Source organism: Danio rerio, chromosome 20 (assembly GCF_049306965.1).
Source record: "Danio rerio strain Tuebingen ecotype United States chromosome 20, GRCz12tu, whole genome shotgun sequence".
Taxonomy (NCBI): Eukaryota; Metazoa; Chordata; class Actinopteri; order Cypriniformes; family Danionidae; genus Danio; species Danio rerio.
The window spans coordinates 50,372,440-50,394,473 of NC_133195.1; the positions used below are offsets into that span (position 1 = coordinate 50,372,440).

Sequence of the window (22,034 nt, forward strand, 5' to 3'; positions counted from 1 at the left end):
AATAATTCATTTCGTTTGTTAAGCGCAAAGATTTGTTTCAAAACTATTTCTAAATTCAGTTCTAATTTCCAGCAAACGAATAAATGAACAATAATAACAAAGTGTGGTCAAAACACTGAGTTATTTCCTAATATACCTGCTATATCCTGACAGGTGGGCAAATCTAAGCTTGTTTTTAATAAAACAATTATAAATATGGGTATAATAAATAATACTGCTAATAATAATAACATTATACAAAAGCAAATTGAATAAACTGAAAAAGCCTCCCGAGATGAAGAAAGTAAGGCAGTGGTTTTTAAATTAATGTAGGCTAGAAATTAATATGTTTTGTATTATTTTAATCATTTATATTTATTTCCTATGCATATATCACTATTATATATATCCTTAAGATATTATATATTTTTCATATGTAAAGATATTTGCGTATTGCTCTACATCTTGTGTGTAGTGTGTAAGCCAGGCGCACTTTGCGCCAGACAATAGACGACTTTGTTCTGGTCCAAGGAACAGACTATTTACAGTTTCTCAAAGTAGCAACACGCCAAAACACGCCTGCTTTTTTAGACCAGAACGCCTATGGGCGCACATATAAACGCAAACGCATTTGCTATTTAAACAGTGTGGCGCAACACCTCAAAATGACCCTTGCGCCGAGCTGAAAGTAGCAAAAGACTATTGCGCCGCGCCTTGCGCCACACTGCGCAAGGTTTATGATAGGGCCCTCTATCTTTAGAGGTGCACAAAGGAGTGCCACAGGGATCAGTATTAGGGCCTATATTATTCTCTATCTACATTAAAAACTTGTGCAACAACCTTCCAAACGCCTTTTATCATCTGTATTAGGGCTGCAACAACAAATCGATTAAATCGATAAAAATCGATAACTAAAAGCGTTGGCAACGAATTTCATAATCGGTTCATTGTGTCGAGGTCAACAGCAGGGTAAATCACTACGGAATCCTACTTTTATTCTGTTTTAAAGTGAAAACCGTAAAGTTCCTGGTGCTGGTGTTTAAACTCGTTATCCAGCTTAACAAGCATGACAAGTTAGCGTTAGCTTGTTTACCCTTAGAGAAGCAGCTGAGCTTTGGCGCATTGGCTGGTGCTGAGCCAGAGAAAGACGTGTCATATCATCACAATTATGCAGTTTTAACAGAGTTTAGATGTCTGTCTGAAGATGTCAGTGGCACAATACATATTATATTCAGTATAAAAACAAATTATATTCAGTATATATTAGACACAAATATATAATAATACTCCAGTCTACTGTTGTCAATCATTGTTTACTTGCCTAAGTCAGTTTAATGGTTAGGGATAGATCGAATATGCCTATTTAGGGAAGGTTTGTTAAGTAATTTCATGCTTCCTTGTAGAAGTATTCTGTTGTATTTTCAAAATACAAAATACAGTATTTTATTTGGATCCTTGTTGTGGCTGCTGTATTTTGTAGTTTATTTTGATGCACGTAATACTGAGGTATTTGGTATTTTATTTTAAAATACATTTCAATTTGTATTTTGCCCGTCCCTGTTTATATATTTATATATTTAATAAATATCAAAAGTACACTAGCCTAGATTATGTAAACACACTTTTATTTTAGATGCAATTAACTGCACAAATAGGTCTAAAATACAGATAGATTGATTAATCAAATTCGATTAAAATCCTTTCAAATTATTATTTTTATTATTTTCATTTTATTTTACATATGCCGGATAAGTTGGCGGTCTATTCCGCAGTGGCAACCCCTGATTAATAAAGGGACAAAGCCGAAAAGAAAATTAATGAATAAATGTATGAAAAAAATAATAATAATAAAAAAAATAATAATAAATTAACAATGTGGTTATTTTAGGCCACAAAAAATATCTGAAGGGAGAGATTTTTAAGATATTCACCTGGTACTCTTGGTGTATCGGCGCGATTCCTGTCAGAACTTTCTCACCGCAGGCGACGGGAGGCGGCTCAGGCGTTGTGGCAACCGTTGGGGAGGCGGGGTCAGTGTGCTGTTGCTGAGGTATGGCAGGAAGAATCATGGCTGGTTCATCCTCCTGAGAGCCCACTGCTGATTGGTCGTCCATTGTGTCACTCATTAGAACAAGGCGGACCTTCTTCTGCTGTTGCTGAGGTATGGTAGGAAGAATCATGGCTGGTTCATCCTCCTGAGAGCCCACTGCTGATTGGCCGTCCATTGTGTCACTCATTAGAACAAGGTGGACCTTCTTCTCCTAGTATAGAAGAACACATGCTATCAAAACAAGGATAAATATAGACACACAGGGCACAGTAGTGTCTCACAGGATTTTCACTGCAAATCGAAAGCAGATGCAGCATTAAACTCCTCTCCAGAAATACGGACTGATGTTTGTGTTTAGGTAAATATTGACTTGAAATGTAGCGTAGAGATTTGTCATATGAAGATGAAACCTGCTGATGGGAGACACAACGTCTCTCTGAGTGAGTATTAGACTACTGAACTCTCCAGAATTACTGGCATCTGGACAGAAACGCCAGTGAAGTTTATTCTTTCACTTTTCGTCGCATAGTCCCTTATTTATCAGCGGTCACCACAGCGGAATGAACCGCCAACAATTCCAGCATATGCTTTACGCAGCGGTAGGGCTGGGCGATTTGGCAAAAAAAAATTTAAAATGATGTTTCCTTTGTTTTCATTCTCCTGCTTCTGTGAGTGACGTATCTCAGTAAACCAATACGGTTCAGCTGCGCACCTAGCTCTGCCTTTTGGAACCCTTTTTTTGTGCTAGGTATCCTTTGCAAAGAGTAACCAAAAAGTGGCACGGTACAGTTCGCTTTTAGGTACCCTTTGACAGAGGAAATAGCCATAAAAGCGTACCAACCCGTACCTTACCACTCAGTGGAAACATGCCATTAATGGTGCCATCACAGCAGTGCAAGGTACCTTTGCTAAGGGCACAACCCCATACCATTACAGAGCCTAATTTTTCTTTCTTTATATATATATATATATATTTTTTTTTAAATCTCTTTCAGACAAACAAATCAAACCCGAATACATTATGAGGGTTATTGCTCATAATAATCAATGCTGAATAAAAGGATTTTTATTTTAAAAGCCTGAAATGAAACTTTCTACAGTATGGGATGTCTGGTCAAGATCATTTTGCAGTGATCTGAGGAAATGCTGTGGATTTGGCAGGATTGCTGTATCTGATGAGTCCACAATGTCAACAAGATTCCCATGACTATAAAAATAGCATTAAAAATTCAGAAACGCCGCCCGCAGGAAAGAAAACTTAAAATTTTTTTGCCTGCTTTATCTCTACTGCCTCCAATAGGTATGGTAGGAAGAATCATGGCTGGTTCATCCTCCTGAGAGCCCACTGCTGATTGGTGGTCCATTGTGTCACTCATTTGAACAAGGCGGACCTTCTTCTCCTAGTATAGAAGAACACATGCTATCAAAACAAGGATAAATATAGACACACAGGGCACAGTAGTGTCTCACAGGATTTTCACTGCAAATCGAAAGCAGATGCAGTATTGAACTCCTCTCCAGAAATACGGACTGATGTTTGTGTTTAGGTAAATATTGACTTGAAATGTAGCGTAGAGATTTGTCATATGAAGATGAAACCTGCTGATGGGAGACACAACGTCTCTCTGAGTGAGTATTAGACTACTGAACTCTCCAGAATTACTGGCATCTGGACAGAAACGCCAGTGAAGTTTATTCTTTCACTTTTCGTCGCATAGTCCCTTATTTATCAGCGGTCACCACAGCGGAATGAACCGCCAACTATTCCAGCATATGCTTTACGCAGGGCTGATAGTGGAAAAAATTCCTGAGCCTGAACTTTTTTTTCTTGCCCCTGAGGTGAGTAGGGGTGGGGGTACTATGTATGCAACGCACGTTTAACACATAACTTGTGGGCCCCTGGGCCCAAATATATTAACAGCCTATGTGTAACCCTGATCATCATTATTGTCAAGTGGCTCTTTTTAGACACATGCCAGTAATGTCAGTGACACATGACAGTGTCAGTGATCTTGTGACATGTGCCAGTAGGTGTCAGTATAAGCACGTTATAAGCACATTAATGTTATAAGTCTCTTTGCTTTAATATTTAAAAATGATTAGGCAAATGACACCTGTTTTCTTACATGCATAAATGTTATGAGTTTTCAACATGCATTTTATTATAACTTTTTAAAGGATATTATTTAAAATACCTTAAAATGAAAATAAGTTAAATAATAAAATAAATGAATGAATTAAAAACATAGAGAAGTCCATATTGTAGGGAACAAAGGAACTGCCAGGATGCAATAATATACAGTACAACAGATAAGTGTAACCCCTCCCATACATAAGCATGCCACAATAAATTTGACTGACATGTACTGTCAAATGACTATATTACGTACGGAAATATGACTACGAATACATAAAATAAATGCGTTTAAATTAAAACATCGTGGAGTAGCTCAGCAAATAAACTAACTTGCGACGCGATAAATTAGGTTAAAAGTCGCGTAATGATTAAATATGGTTTTGCTCGTGTTAATTAATGTCATAAGCTTCGCCCGGTTACGATGTCACTGCAGTGACATGCAGCGCGACACTGAGTGACACAGGTCACTAGGTTACTACACATGCCACTAGCGAGTGACACATGACAGTGGAAAACCGGACGTGCCACCGGAAGTGTCACTACACTCAGTGGCATGTGCCAGTGTCATCTGTACGTCAAATGTCGTGTCACTCCATGTTAAAACTGCTACTATCGGCGTTCAAGCGCACACAATAAGCTAAAACTCGCCCCAAGCACCGGCAAAAACAAATAACAATGAATGTGTCGAGGAAAGAGTAAGGACATATCTTAATTATTTATTAATAAACTTATTCTGAGTCAGTGTCGCAAAGATCCTGACTGGCAATCTCCTCTTGGACTCGCCTTTAGAAATTCATCTTTACGGATTACATGAAGGAGTTTTTTTGTTTTCGATTTGTTTTATTTCGTTAAGTAATAATTTAAAGCTTTCTATAAATATATTTATTATGTCTGTGAGGCATATACATTTTGCTTCATTTTGTTAAGCGCTCCTGTTCAAAAACCAGACGACAGAAAGCGCATAATTTTGGTTTTCTTTATTTTATAAAAACGCTGTAACGTTTTTTGATGTATTGCTCGTACTTTGTGAGCAAAAATGACGGATAACTTTAAATTGCTCCCACTGAAAAAATGCAAGTGATTGCTCTGGCGCCTCGATGTCCTGCAAGCTTTTTATAAGCAAACTATGCGCCTAATAGCACACATTCTTTAACGTTTAAGCTACCATTGTTTTATACTTGAACTGTTTTATATCTTTTATTTTAGGCAAGTCGTGATGATCTGAGAAGGCAAACTGATCAAACATACAATGATGGTCTTCCGCTGGGCGCTGTTCGTTAAAAAAACAACTTATTTTTAACGAATAAAAAATGCTCCAAACGTTTTTCTAAATAAGCTGAATAAAAAACGAAACTAAATATAAACACTTTGCCATTAGGCTACATACAAAACTGAACTATTTCATAGCTGAAACATTAAGTTGTTTAAGGAGAAGGGGGAAATATATTTTTGTCCCGTCTATTGCTTCACCGTTATTTCGAGAATAAACCCAGCGTAAATATGCAGATGTCATTCCCAAAACATATCAGCGTATATGTGCCGAAAACGAAAGTTTCATACAAATTCTGAATGGATTATAGCCTGGAAAGTGCAAAGCACGCTCCTCTTATTATCACTAAAAAGCGTCACTAATCTTAGTTCATAGAGATCTCACAAAGATCCGTTATAATTTATAAAGCTCTCTAAATTACACAATTAATCTTTTATTTACATGGCGTCTACACTCAAAAGATGATTCACGAGCACACAAAATGGCACTTAATAAAAACCAATCCGGCGCTTTCAGCAGTGAGTGAATTCTGTGAATCTAGAGAAATGACAGATCAATATCCGTGAACCTGATTTTTTTTCCCCGCAGCTAGGCTTGCCACGATAGACGGTGTTGACGGTGATACCGGTGTTAAGACGCAACACCGGTGACATCACTTTTCTACCGTGACACCGTCCCCACATTTGTTTTTTTTTAGGTATTCGTTTTTTAATTTTTTTTTATTAAAAATTTATTTAAAATAAATGGAAAATATAATTATAAATAATTGACTTAAAACGAGAGCATGCTCTATAATTAAAATCTAAACATAGCTACAGTGCATCATATTTCATTTACCACGTGAGGAGAAAAGAGGAGTCGAATTTACAGAAAGAGGATGGCGGACGATTTATTGTCAAAACGCATTGCAAAAGCGCATGTTTGGCAAAATTTTGGGTTCAAACCAAATGCATAAGAGCACCTGACGACGTTAATGAGGCAATCTGCAAACTTTGCCTGACAAAGGTGGCAGTGTCTGGAAACATAACTAATTTATACACGCACCTTCATGTTTAACTATTGGTGGGTCGCGGATAGATTAATGGCCATAAATACGCAACGCATACTCTCATTTTTAAAAAAAAATCACGCGACCATCATCTCACAATGTTTAATAATAAATATATTTTTTTAATGCCGCGCCATTGACAATTCAACTGCAGAGAAACATCGTGGTAACGTGAGGACTTTTTCCGAAGTTCAGCTGTTCTTATTTCCACTTGATTATGTGTTTAATGTAAAAAAAATTCATAATGTCTAGGCCAAAAAGATCGAATCCTGTTTGTGCGCGCATCTTTTATAACTGAGGCCGCTCTCTTAAAAAACCGAAAGTTGCTTTTTCTGTCTGGCAATATTTCGGCTTTTAATATATGAAAAGTTTCTTTAGATGAGCCAATATTAAAAATTGCAATAAAGTAACTGAGACGTGCGGCCACACATCGAATCTGAGGACTGATTTCTCTCTCTCTCTCTCTCCCTCTCTCTCTCTCTCTCTCTCTCTCTCTCTCTCTCATTCAGACATCGAGCCACAACACAAGTCAAGTTGCAAAACTTAGGCAGGTGCAGCTGACAGGTAGAATAGCTGAAGCCTTTACGAAATCTGTCAAAATGCACCTCTGAAATTAATAGGCATAAATGTCTTTGAGCCAAAAAAAAAGTCTATTGGTAGGATATCTGTAAAAACGCAATTAGAGCCAAAGATATGAGTTGTGTAGCCTATAAATTATAGGCCTATTAATTCTAATAAAATGAAAACTAAAATTAAAAATTCATTGCATTTTTCGTTTGATAAAAATATACGTAAACGAAAAAAAAATCAAAGGGTGGCTAATTTGTATTAATGTGTTTTAATTTTAATGAAAATATGCTCAGCATATTTAATTAAAGGCTATACGCCGTCAATAGACAAGCCATTCAAAACATATTATTTTACCGTGTACTGGGTTATAATGTATATTTTACAATAAAAACTAAACGTAGCATGTCTCGCTGTCATTTAAAACGTGTAATTCATACCACACCAGAGCTGTGGACCTGTAGTGTTTAAACTTACAGGGCGGTTGGTCAATAGTCTTAAAGAGCCCATATTATACATGAAATAGGGTCATATCCTGGTTGTAAGGGTCTCCAACAACAGTCTAATATGCATGCAAGGTCAAAAAACACTTTCATGGTCTTATAATCTGCATTTATTTTTACCTAATTATCCCAGCGACTCCTGTATGAATCGTCCAGTGATTTATTTGTTCCCAAACCCCTCCTTAGCGCGGAGCTAATCTGCGCTGATTGGACCGATGACAGTCTGTCGCGATTGGTCGACTGCCTTCAGTCAGAGAGGGAAATGGCCAATAGCTAATCAGCAATTTAAAAAGTAATCACAGTTCATACACGCTCGATATTGTAGACGTGGATTTTAGCTGCCACACTATGGCGAGTGGATAGTGCCACGGATAACCGAACGAAGGAGACAGTCGTGTACTCGCCATACCACACACACACAAAAACACACACACACCTCCGGATGACAACGCTCCCGCTTCCGCCCGCACCCGCCAGGTTTTAGCCTGAGAACCCGCTCCGTTTTCTGCCCGCCGCGCCCGGTCCCGCTAGAGCAAAGAACACAACCAAAAATCACCCAGTATACAGTCCAGACAGCCAAGCTGTCTGTATAAACACACACACACAGCACAAAGCTCGTTCGTTCGTTCGTTCGCTCTCTCTCATACGCGCGCGTGCGCACTAACACACACACACAAGCACCACGCAGACTCTCTCTTTCTAATTCGCATAGCAATATCCGTGATATTGCTAGACAGCCCGCTCCCGTCCCAAATTAAACCCGTTACCGACCGCTCCCGCGATTTATTCGGAAATTTATTCCCGCGGCTGTCCCCGCGCCAGATTTCTGCGGCGCGGGAATAAATTTCCGAATAAATCGCGGGAGCAGAACTCTAGCACGGAGCTCCATAAACAAACAGCACGCGTCGCGTTTTTAACGTGACTTTGCACGCGATAAGATAAAATATCCAGTTAACCTGATACAGTACACGCGGTTACAAGTAACAAATCACAACTAAATACATTTGCAAGCTAGAGTAAACGAGGCAACAACTTTAACCGCACGTACTTACACTTGAGAAATGGAAGAAACCCATCCTGACGTCCATCAGTTACTCTTTACTGATCCTTCCTTTAACAAACTCAGATGAAGTATTCTTTGTAGCATGTAGCTTCCAGAAGTTTCCAACTGCTTGGTTATAATGCTGATGTTTCATCTTTGGGTAGAGACTCAATATAATGTCCATCTGCAGTGTGACTTCAATCGACCGGCATGTTTGTGTGCGTGTGTTTGTGGGTGTGCGTGTGTTTGAGGGTGTGCGTGTGTGTCTGGGTTTCTGCGTCAGAGGGCGGGGCCTCAGGTTTGAAATCTCCCGGGTTTGCGCGTGCACGTGAATAACTTGGTTTCGTTCGTACGTCATGGCGAAACACCTAATGAGTCGGTATCAAGGTGACTCGTTTGAAGCACTATGAGTCGACTCTTTTATAGATGAATCAACCGTTTTAAACACTGTATTCTTACAGATTTAAGCCTTAGCTGGATACTTCACTTCACTTAGAGCTGTGTTACACACTACATGGAGGGGAATTTTCAAAAACCCATAATATGGGCTCTTTAATGCGCACTGAACTCCAATCCGAGGGACTCGATAGTTACTCGATAGACAACATTAACTTGAGAGAATTAAAAAATAAAAGTTTTTTTTTAAAAGGAACAACGCGCAAATCTGCAACAAATAAAATAAAAATAAAACGTCTTGGCAGTGCTGTGTGTATTCCGCCACTGACAGTGTGAGACGCCCTTATGCTGCGCCTGTAACTGCCGCTTGTAAGAGAGATCAAAGCTGTATCGATAAAACCAAAAAGCAAAATCATTTAGTTATAAATATTCCATAACAATACTTATCGAAATATTTATACATTTACATGTTGTTTATTGAGATTGTGTGATCTGTATAGGTTGTCTGATCTTTCCAGAAGCTGTAAACTGACACATGTGCGGTGATGTTTAGCTCTGACGAGACGCTTTTATTTAGCCTGCCCTTTGATTTTTTACATAATGTTCCAATTCTTAATTTTTTTCATATAGTTTAAATATGAGTGCTCGCTTGTTTAGTTGTGATCATTATGCAAGGATCATATTTCATATTCGGTTTATTCTTCAATAGCCTAAATTCGTTAATAATGTATTTTATAAACGGATTGTTCATAAGGACTAAGCTGTTAATATATAACATAGGCGTTTATGGTTGTTATTTGTATGGTTCCAACTTACACAGTTTTTTCAGCCTGTAGCAGTGTTGTGTTTTATTCGTTATGTAAATAAAAGTTATGTTTTGTTTAATAACAGGGATTTTTTTGTAGTTTCCTTTCCGTCCATTCAAACAATTGACATCGAATTGGCAACTCCCGCAAAACTGAAAGTGAAAGTATTATACGCACGCATTTATAAGCTATTTAAAAGCAGAAAAAAAAGAGGAAATGAAACAATGCCCACTCCCACGGTGATACCGGTATTACCGGTGTTGTCACATGTCGATTAACCGGTGGGGAAATTTCCTCACCGTCACAACCCTACCCGCAGCCACAGTACGCCGGAAATCCGGCGTGGTGCCGGAACGCTATCACCCCTGTTTACGCAGCGGTAGGGCTGGGCGATTTGGCAAAAAAAAATGTTAAAGAGCCCATATTATGGGTTTTTGAAAATTCCCCTCCATGTAGTGTGTAACACAGCTCTAAGTGAAGTGAAGTATCCAGCTAAGGCTTAAATCTGTTAGTGTACAGTGTTTAAAACGGTTGATTCATCTAAAAAAGGAGTCGACTCATAGTGCTTCAAACGAGTCACCTTGACACCGAGTCATTAGGTGTTTCGCCATGACGTACGAACGAAACCAAGTTATTCACGTGCACGCGCAAACCCGGGAGATTTCAAACCTGAGGCCCCGCCCTCTGACGCAGAAACCCAGACACACACACACACACCCACAAACACACACACACAAACATGCTGGTCGATTGAAGTCACACTGCAGATGGATATTATATCGAGTCTCTACCCAAAGATGAAACCTCAGCATTATAACCAAGCAGTTGGAAACTACTGGAGACTTCTGCAAACTACATGCTACAAAGAATACTTCATCGGCGTTTGTTAAAGGAAGGATCAGTAAAGAGTAACTTACCGCTGGACGTCAGTATGGGTTTCTTCCTCCATTTCTCAAGTGTAAGTACGTGCGATTAAAGTTGTTGCCTCGCTGACTCTAGCTTGCAAATGTATTTAGTTGTGATTTGTTACTTGTAACTGCGTGTACTGTATCAGGTTAACTGGCTATATTCTCTTATCGCGTGCAAAGTCACGTTAAAAACGCGACGCGTGCTGCTTGGTTTACGGAGCTCCGTGGACGAGGGTAGTGTGTGTGCGTGCGCTGTCGTCCGGAGGTATGTGTGTGTGTTTGTGTGTGCGCGCGCGTTGTTGTCCGGAGATGTCTGTGTGTGTGTGTTTGTTTGTGTGTGTGTGTGCGCGCGCGCGCAAGGACGAGGACAATGTGTGTGTGTGTGTCTCTGTCTGTGAAAAGAGCAGAGTGAAACAAGCTATGTGATCTCCTCGACAGTTTTTGCTCAATAAAATAGTCGTCTGAATTTTCAAGTTCATCGACTGTATTTACATTGACCCACTGCAGCTAAAATCCACGCCTACACTATCGAGCGTGTATGAACTGTGATTACTTTTATATGCTAATTAGCTGTTTGGCTTTTCACTCTGACTGAAGGCAGTCGACCAATCACAACAGACTGTCATCGGTCCAATCAGCGCAGATTAGCTTCGCGCTAAGGAGGGGTTTGGGAACAAATGAATCACTGGACGATTCATACAGGAGTCGCTGGGATAATTAGGTAAAAATAAATGCAGATTATAAGACCATGAAAGTGTTTTTTGACCCTGCATGCATATTAGACTGTTGTTGGAGACCCTTACAACCAAGATATGACCCTATTTCATGTATAATATGGGCTCTTTAAAATGGTGTTTCCTTTGTTTTCATTCTCCTGCTTCTGTGAGTGACGTATCTCAGTAAACCAATACGGTTCAGCTGCGCACCTAGCTCTGCCTTTTGGAACCCTTTTTTTGTGCTAGGTATCCTTTGCAAAGAGTAACCAAAAAGTGGCATGGTACAGTTCGCTTTTAGGTACCCTTTGACAGAGGAAATAGCCATAAAGCGTACCAACCCGTACCTTACCACTCAGTGGAAACATGCCATTAATGGTGTCATCACAGCAGTGCAAGGTACCTTTGCTAAGGGCACAACCCCATACCATTACAGAGCCTAATCTTTTTTATTTAAATAAAAAACTTAAATTGAAATCTCTTTCAGACAAACAAATCAAACCCGAATACATTATGAGGGTTATTGCTCATAATAATCATTGCTGAATAAAAGGATTTTTATTTTAAAAGCCTGAAATGAAACTTTCTACAGTATGGGATGTCTGGTCAAGATCATTTTGCAGTGATCTGAGGAAATGCTGTGGATTTGGCAGGATTGCTGTATCTGATGAGTCCACAATGTCAACAAGATTCCCATGACTATAAAAATAGCATTAAAAATTCAGAAAAGCCGCCCGCAGGAAAGAAAACTTACAAATTTATTGCCTGCTTTATCCCTACTGCCTCCAATAGGCTTTTTAAAGGATAAATGTTAAAATACTTTGTCATTCACTCCTTTTCCTTCAGCTTAGTCCCTTCATGTATCAGGGGTCACCACAGCAGAATGAACCACCAACTTATCCAGCATACATTTCACGCAGCTGCCCTTCCAGCCACAACTCAGTACTGGGAAACACCCATACACTTTCATGTTCACACACACACACAGGGAGAACATGCAAACTCCGCACAGAAAAGCAAACTGACCCAGCCCGGACTCGAACCAGTGACCTTCTTGCTGCAAGGCGAAGGTGCAAACCACTGAGCCACCGAGCTCAGGAAAAAAAAGGAAAGCTTAAATTAACATTTTAATTTAAATTGTGTCTCTGTTACAGCGGGAACAAGCTTAGTAACAATTGCATTTGCATTTTATTGTTCAGTTTGGCTTTTCATTTTAATTTTGACAGTCTTGACACAGAAATGCAGTGAAAAATAAATGTTAAATCGACAACTACATTTTAATTATCGATTTGACCGGGACGGTGTGTTGTCACAGTGAAAATGACATTTTTAATATCGATTTGACATTTTCAGTTTTGGCAGATATTTTGCAGTGTTTTATAAAGAAATTGTTTATCTGTTTTTCACTTTCATTTCCAATGTTTATTTGATTGATTTAAAATTGGCAGGATTTACCTTCCATAGATCACGCTTAATTTACCACCATTAATGGTGCCATCACAGCAGTGCAAGTTACCTTTGCTAAGGGCACAACCCCATACCATTACAGAGCCTAATCTTTTTTATTTAAATAAAAAACTTAAATTGAAATCTCTTTCAGACAAACAAATCAAACCCGAATACATTATGAGGGTTATTGCTCATAATAATCATTGCTAAATAAAAGGATTTTTATTTTAAAAGCCTGAAATGAAACTTTCTACAGTATGGGATGTCTGGTCAAGATCATTTTGCAGTGATCTGAGGAAATGCTGTGGATTTGGCAGGATTGCTGTATCTGATGAGTCCACAATGTCAACAAGATTCCCATGACTATAAAAATAGCATTAAAAATTCAGAAAAGCCGCCCGCAAGAAAGAAAACTTACAAATTTTTTGCCTGCTTTATCCCTACTGCCTCCAATAGGTATGGTAGGAAGAATCATGGCTGGTTCATCCTCCTGAGAGCCCACTGCTGATTGGTGGTCCATTGTGTCACTCATTTGAACAAGGCGGACCTTCTTCTCCTAGTATAGAAGAACACATGCTATCAAAACAAGGATAAATATAGACACACAGGGCACAGTAGTGTCTCACAGGATTTTCACTGCAAATCGAAAGCAGATGCAGTATTGAACTCCTCTCCAGAAATACGGACTGATGTTTGTGTTTAGGTAAATATTGACTTGAAATGTAGCGTAGAGATTTGTCATATGAAGATGAAACCTGCTGATGGGAGACACAACGTCTCTCTGAGTGAGTATTAGACTACTGAACTCTCCAGAATTACTGGCATCTGGACAGAAACGCCAGTGAAGTTTATTCTTTCACTTTTCGTCGCATAGTCCCTTATTTATCAGCGGTCACCACAGCGGAATGAACCGCCAACTATTCCAGCATATGCTTTACGCAGCGGTAGGGCTGGGCGATTTGGCAAAAAAAAATGTTAAGGAGCCCATATTATGGGTTTTTGAAAATTCCCCTCCATGTAGTGTGTAACACAGCTCTAAGTGAAGTGAAGTATCCAGCTAAGGCTTAAATCTGTTAGTGTACAGTGTTTAAAACGGTTGATTCATCTAAAAAAAGAGTCGACTCATAGTGCGTCAAACGAGTCGCCTTGACACCGAGTCATTAGGTGTTTCGCCATGACGTACGAACGAAACCAAGTTATTCACGTGCACGCGCAAACCCGGGAGATTTCAAACCTGAGGCCCCGCCCTCTGACGCAGAAACCCAGACACACACACACACACCCACAAACACACACACACAAACATGCCGGTCGATTGAAGTCACACTACAGATGGATATTATATCGAGTCTCTACCCAAAGATGAAACCTCAGCATTATAACCAAGCAGTTGGAAACTACTGGAAACTTCTGCAAACTACATGCTACAAAGAATACTTCATCAGCGTTTGTTAAAGGAAGGATCAGTAAAGAGTAACTTACCGCTGGACGTCAGTATGGGTTTCTTCCTCCATTTCTCAAGTGTAAGTACGTGCGATTAAAGTTGTTGCCTCGCTGACTCTAGCTTGCAAATGTATTTAGTTGTGATTTGTTACTTGTAACTGCGTGTACTGTATCAGGTTAACTGGCTATATTCTCTTATCGCGTGCAAAGTCACGTTAAAAACGCGACGCGTGCTGCTTGGTTTACGGAGCTCCGTGGACGAGGGTAGTGTGTGTGCGTGCGCTGTCGTCCGGAGGTATGTGTGTGTGTTTGTGTGTGCGCGCGCGTTGTCGTCCGGAGATGTCTGTGTGTGTGTGTTTGTTTGTGTGTGTGTGTGTGTGTGCGCGGGCGCGCAATGTGTGTGTGTGTGTCTCTGTCTGTGAAAAGAGCAGAGTGAAACAAGCTATGTGATCTCCTCGACAGTTTTTGGAGTTTTTGCTCAATAAAATAGTCGTCTGAATTTTCAAGTTCATCGACTGTATTTACATTGACCCACTGCAGCTAAAATCCACGCCTACACTATCGAGCGTGTATGAACTGTAATTACTTTTATATGCTGATTAGCTGTTTGGCTTTTCACTCTGACTGAAGGCAGTCGACCAATCACAACAGGCTGTCATCGGTCCAATCAGCGCAGATTAGCTTCGCGCTAAGGAGGGGTTTGGGAACAAATGAATCACTGGACGATTCATACAGGAGTCGCTGGGATAATTAGGTAAAAATAAATGCAGATTATAAGACCATGAAAGTGTTTTTTGACCCTGCATGCATATTAGACTGTTGTTGGAGACCCTTACAACCAAGATATGACCCTATTTCATGTATAATATGGGCTCTTTAAAATGGTGTTTCCTTTGTTTTCATTCTCCTGCTTCTGTGAGTGACGTATCTCAGTAAACCAATACGGTTCAGCTGCGCACCTAGCTCTGCCTTTTGGAACCCTTTTTTTGTGCTAGGTATCCTTTGCAAAGAGTAACCAAAAAGTGGCATGGTACAGTTCGCTTTTAGGTACCCTTTGACAGAGGAAATAGCCATAAAGCGTACCAACCCGTACCTTACCACTCAGTGGAAACATGCCATTAATGGTGCCATCACAGCAGTGCAAGTTACCTTTGCTAAGGGCACAACCCCATACCATTACAGAGCCTAATCTTTTTTATTTAAATAAAAAACTTAAATTGAAATCTCTTTCAGACAAACAAATCAAACCCGAATACATTATGAGGGTTATTGCTCATAATAATCAATGCTGAATAAAAGGATTTTTATTTTAAAAGCCTGAAATGAAACTTTCTACAGTATGGGATGTCTGGTCAAGATCATTTTGCAGTGATCTGAGGAAATGCTGTGGATTTGGCAGGATTGCTGCACTCAAAAAAATGAATTATGGCTTTAGTTGGTCCAAAGAATGTAACTATATTGAAATTAAACAATTCACTTATGTTTGTGTATTAAAAATAAAAGTGTTGTGTTGGAAAAAATTAGAAAAAGTTAGTTTTTACATTTAAACAGCTCGCTTAATTAACATGAATGAAAGGGAGTTGTGTTGCTTCTGCAGTACTGCATTTTGGTCAATAGGTGGAGTAATATCTGCACATGCGCAGTTTCGAAACAACACAGGAAGTAAGAAGATTCAAACCACAACGATCACTCTCAGCTCGGCGCCATATTATGGGAATCAAAAGATGAAGATTACAGTACAAATTGAGAACGTGCACAAAGCTTTGCCCAATGTGGTCACACAGGTGAGATTTTATTTACTTTTTATGTATTTATATTGAGGCTGTGACAACATTTGAGTCATTAATGTACTCCCTTGTAATACTCTGTTGTGTTTGTGTATAGTATTGTTATGAAATTGCCATGTTCCCTGTTTGTTTTTCACATTAATAACAGATAAATTTGTAGTTTTTTTGCATTTTATATCTTGTATATATTAACTCCCCCAAAATAAAGTTGCAAACAATGGTAGTAAGGAATAGTCATGTTAGAATAGTCTAAGCATTTCACTTATAGCACACGTGCTGCTGATAATGTGACAATAAAAGTGATTTGATTTTTGATTTGATTTGATAGTCTCTATTTTAAATGAGTGTCAAGCTGTTTGTCAAGTTTGAATGCTAGTTTTGATAACTTACATAATATTAATTAAAAGGTGGTGTTGGCACATTGTTATTATTCAAGCCTGTTAACTTAAAAAAAAAAATCTTGACAAGCATATGTGACTCTTAAATAGGATGACATCTAGCATGATGACATATTTAATGTAAGCTTATTTGTTTGGTCATCTAACACATTTAAACTTTTAAGTTTAGTAGTTTGCAGTGTTTTGTTTTTTTCATTTTTATTATTATAAATATATTATTCTAAATGCTATTTATTTATATTATTATATTTTATTATACGTAACAAATATTTGCTCACTCGCATCTATTTTCTCCCTCACAGGTTTACAGCTCAACCTCTAAAGTCCCATATCTGGCTGAGGAGACTGTGGATCATCCAGGTACTATGCCTTTAGATGCTTATACACACATTAAAATGATGTACAGTAAAAATTACTAGTAATTTTAACTACTAATTATTTAGTAAATTACTATTTGTCATTTCATGTCATTTAGAACATCACCAGTGGAAAAAAAGGTGTGAATGCATCCTCAAAGCCCCTAAGTGAGGGAGTACATGGTAAATTATTTTATTTTATTTTTTTAAACATTTTGTATTTTCCTCTTAAACCAATTCCTCCTTTCACCTTGGATCTGTTGGTAAATGTTTTATTTTTTTTACCTGACATTTTTAGGATGCTGGGCATGATGAAGCACAAACCTTGATGTGCAACACCACCTTATGAATCTACAGTGGTTACATTAACATTTAGCAGACTCTTTTGTCTAAAGTGACTTACAATTGAGGACACATTCAGCAAATCAACAAGAAGAGGCAGTACACCCAAGATGTGCTAATTTTACAAAGAATGTTAAGAATTAGGAATGCTTTTACATGTGGTTTGTCAAGCCCACTTACCTGTGTGAAGCAGACTTCATGCACAATGTTTTTTTTTGTGTTTTTTTTTAGATATAGGGAGTGGTTGTAAGAAAGTGTCTGGTGCAAATGTGCAGAAATGTTGCAAATGTCAGAGATGAATGTGTGTAGCTATTGCATGTTCTGTGATGGTTGGTCTAATTTATGGTGTAGTGCTGATCGTGTTACTTTGCCTGAAAATGTTAATCTTTCTTTGAACAACTGAAGTGTTTTCTGCTTTTTCAGTGTAAAGAAGGTACAGTATAGTTTACAAAAGAAGACTTAATTTTTTGAAGTATATTTTTGTAAATCATTTGAAGGCAGAATATTATTTTTGAATGTTTTTTTGTAATATATGAAAAGTATCATTTTGAAAAGTGTATTTTATGATGCTTTTGTAAGCATATTTTTGTAAATCATTTATTGTTTTTAATTTACTTCATACTTGTATTACTATTATTTTAATAGTATTAATATTTTAACTTATTGTAATAAGTGAAGATACAGATAAAGACAATATTTAGATTTTGATAATCATTCGATTGCTGGAAAATGTGTAAAACTGTAAAAATGCTATTGAATAAACTCAATAAAACGGAAACAGTTTTTTTATTTGGTTAAACATAACAATATTAATTTTAGAATAATTGAACTTAAATAACTACATTGATTAAAGCTAAACTATAAAGGTTACGTTGATTGAACTAAACAACATTACATTACCTTTATGTAACTAACTTAAGTTCACTAAAATTAATATTCTTTCTTAAAGATAACTTAACTCGGTTACGTGGAACCAGTGGACAAAAAAAAGTTAATTAACGCCAACATATCATTTTTTTGAGTGTGTATCTGATGAGTCCACAATGTCAACAAGATTCCCATGACTATAAAAATAGCATTAAAAATTCAGAAAAGCCGCCCGCAGGAAAGAAAACTTGCAAATTCATTGCCTGCTTTATCCCTACTGCCTCCAATAGGCTTTTTAAAGGATAAATGTTAAAATACTTTGTCATTCACTCCGTTTCCTTCAGCTTAGTCCCTTCATGTATCAGGGGTCACCACAGCAGAATGAACCACCAACTTATCCAGCATACATTTCACGCAGCTGCCTTTCCAGCCACAACTCAGTACTGGGAAACACCTATACACTTTCACGTTCACACACACAGGGAGAACATGCAAACTCCACACAGAAAAGCCAACTGACCCAGCCCGGACTCGAACCAGTGACCTTCTTCCTGTAAGGCGACGGTGCAAACCACTGAGCCACAGAGCTGCCCAAACTTTCTCATATCCCAGCTAAAATAAATAAATTATTAATATGGATTTCCCTGAAAAGTCTTTCTGAAACACTGCGATGTTTGATTCTTTCATGTCTGCTGTACGTGAGACAGTGAAAGTGTGATTGTTTCAGACAGCTGCCGGCTCCCTGTGTGACCTTTTGCAGGAAGGTCATAAGCGCCCTCATATGACCTTTAACCCCAGTAAACGGCCAACCACAGAGCGGCTAATCGCACGGAAACTGCGGCGGTAAAACACGAAGACAGGCCAGTCTGACAGGTCAGTGGAGACACATAAACTCACTGCAGTCTAACACACACACACACACACACACACACACACACACTTGACGGATGAAGCTGGCTGTGTTATCAGTTTCAGGTGCTCAGACATAATAGAGCTTTAAACATTCATTCATTCATTCATTCATTTTTACTTTGGTTTAGTCCCTTTATTAATCTGAGGTCGCCATAGTGGAATGAACCGCCAACTATTCCAGCATATGTTTTACACAGCGGATGCCCTTTCAACCACAACCCAGCACTGGGAAACGCCAAAACACTCTTGCATTCACACACATAGTCTAGAGTCAATTTAGTTTCTTCAATTCACCTATTTACCTTTTTCCTTGTGGACGAGCAGCCATATGAATCTTTTTGGCTCGAGACTTCCGGTCTCATTCACTTCCATTCATTTTAAGATATTAAAAACAGCCCGTTCTGCTGCTTGATGCTGCATTCTCTCATCATATTATTCTACTTGGTCACTACACTACACTAAACTTAGCAGGATAGCGCTCCTCCTCATACTTCAGCCTCCACATCAAAGTTCCTGAAAGCAAAGAAGGTCAAGGTGCACCAGGATTGGCCAGCCCAGTCACCAGACATGAACATTATTGAGCATGTGTGGGGTAAGATGGAGGTGGACGCGTTAAAGATGAATCCAAATCTTGATGAACTCATTATATTATTCTACTTGGTCTGTATAGTCATGCAAACACTTGTTTGTAGAGTAAGTAGTTTGACTGTTTTCCACCATTTATTATTCCTAGTCATTTCTCCCATAGGCAGCTAAATCGGAAGTTCTAAAACAATCGCAAAAACGAACGCACTTCCACATTGAAGAATAAGGTCAATAGCGTATGTCTTTCGATTGTCGGGGAACCAAGAGCACCCAAAGGAAACCCAAACAAACACGGGGAGAACATGCAAACTCTACACATATACGCCAACTGGCCCAGTAGAGACTTGAACCAGTGAACGCACTTCCGCATTGAAGAATGAGGTCAATAGCGCATGTCTTTCGATTGTCGGGGAACCAAGAGCACCCAAAGGAAACCCAAACAAACACGGGGAGAACATGCAAACTCTACACATATACGCCAACTGGCCCAGTAGAGACTTGAACCAGTGAACGCACTTCCGCATTGAAGAATGAGGTCAATAGCGCATGTCTTTTTACTGTGAGGGAACACAGAGCACTCGAAGGAAACCCAAACAAACACGGGGAGAACATCCAAACTCCACACATAAACGCCAACTGGCTCAGTAGAGACTTGAACCAGTGAACGCACTTCCGCATTGAAGAATGAGGTCAATAGCGCATGTCTTTGGACTGTGGGGGAACCCAGAGCACCCGAAGTAAACCCAACCAAACACGGGGAGAAAATGCAAACTCCACACATAAACGCCAACTGGCCCAGTAGAGACTTGAACCAGCGACCTTCTTGCAGTGAGGTGACAGTGCTAACTACTGAGCCACCATGCCACCCCTCCAGAATCAATTCAATGAACTTCTATATCACAAAAACCATCATTAATTTTCACGATAATCCTGTCTCCTCCTGCTTCAAACACACAATCATGATGGACAAAAATATTGTGCACAACAATCCATTTCCAAACATAAAGACCTTCCCTGAGCAGTGCATTCTGGGGAACACACCATTCATCATTAATACATGCGATGCTGCCTGAGAAATCGAAACATACCTCAAAATACTCCCCAAATAGTAGGTTCTGCAGTAGATTCGCTGTCGCCTTCTAGTCATGTCTCTATGACTATATAGTGGTTGTGTTGGTTACCCAGCAGGCCCTGGCAAACAGCCCAGTGCACCATGGGAAATGCGGTTTTCAGCATTACCTAATTTCCTGCTGCACTAAACTACCTGAGAAAAGTCTTGATGTTGATCTCAGTTGTAAGAGCAGCAAATAATAACTTGACTTCTAGTTGATCGTTTGGAAAAGTGTCAGAAGGTCGATTTTTTAGATGAATCAACTGTTGAGCTGCATCCCAATCATCACAAATACTGCAGAAGACCCACTGGGGCCTGGATGGACCCAAGATTCTCACAGAAATCAGTCAAGTTTGGTGGTTCGTGGTTACATTCAGTATGGGGGTGTGCGAGAGATCAGCAGAGTGGACTGCAACATCAACAGCCTGAGGTATCAAGACATTTGTGCTGCCCATTACATTACAAATCACAGGAGAGGGCAAATTCTTCAGCAGGATAGCGCTCATCCTCATACTTCAGCCTCCACATCAAAGTTCCTGAAAGCAAAGGAGGCAAAGGTGCTCCAGGATTGGCCAGCCCAGTCACCAGATATGAACATTATTAAGCATGTCTGCAGAAAGTTAAAGGGGAGGCATTCAAGATGAATCCAAAGAATGTTGATGAACTCTGGGAGTCCTGCAAGAACGCTTTCTTTGCCATTCCAGATGACTTTATTAATCAGTGATTTGAGTCAGAGATGTATGGATGCAGTCCTCCAAGCTCATGATGGAGTCAGACACAATATTCATTATTTCTTTACTGCAGCATGACTTTATATTCTATACTAGACATTATTTCTGTCAAGTGACAAGATTGTCTAAGCAAAGTCAGACCTTACTGTCCTAATTAAATCAGTAAAAATCAAGGCATGATCATATTTTATTGTGGTAAATTAAGCGTGATCTATCGAAGGTAAATCCAGCCAATTTTAAATAAATCAAATAAACATTGGAAATGAAAGTGAAAAACAGTTAAACAATTTCTTTATAAAAAACTGCAAAATATCTGCAAAAACTGAAAATGTCAAATAGATATTGAAAATGTCATTTTCACACCGTCCCGGTCAAATCGATAATTAAAATGAAGTTGTCGATTTAACCTTTAATTTTCACTGCATTTCTGCGTCAAGACTGCCGATATTAAAATGAAAAGCCAAACTGAACAATAAAATGCAAACGCAATTTTTACTAAGCTTGTTCACGCTATAACGGAGACACAATTCAAATTAAAATGTTAATTTAAGCTTTCCTTTTTTTGACACTTGTTTTCATTTTCAACGTCAATCTGTATGCAAAGCCTATGCTAATCAGTGGGAGGAGCGTATTC

General features: G+C 38.9%; 1 protein-coding gene and 1 long non-coding RNA gene across 14 annotated transcripts in view; one reads left to right on the forward strand and one right to left on the reverse strand.

The window, feature by feature from the left end:
* The window catches only part of dnmt3aa (DNA (cytosine-5-)-methyltransferase 3 alpha a), a 128,212-nt gene that overhangs the window by 30,204 nt on the left and 75,974 nt on the right, over positions 1–22,034 (reverse strand). For 7 of the 12 annotated variants that reach the window (XM_073932470.1, XM_073932466.1, XM_073932468.1 and 4 more), the window contains 2 exons: positions 13,287–13,424; positions 1,911–2,240 (listed from right to left, as the gene is read on the reverse strand). In XM_073932470.1, the coding sequence (XP_073788571.1) occupies positions 1,911–2,240; positions 13,287–13,424 (468 nt within the window). 12 annotated transcript variants of the gene reach the window in all.
* On the forward strand, positions 15,967–17,972 carry LOC141379458 (uncharacterized). Of its 2 annotated transcripts, XR_012396111.1 has the most exons (4): positions 15,967–16,095; positions 16,799–16,856; positions 16,972–17,035; positions 17,151–17,972. It is a non-coding gene; the product is annotated as an uncharacterized lncRNA (long non-coding RNA). The 2 variants fall into 2 exon arrangements; XR_012396110.1 differs by lacking the exon at positions 15,967–16,095 and having other exon boundaries at positions 16,774–16,856; positions 17,151–17,263.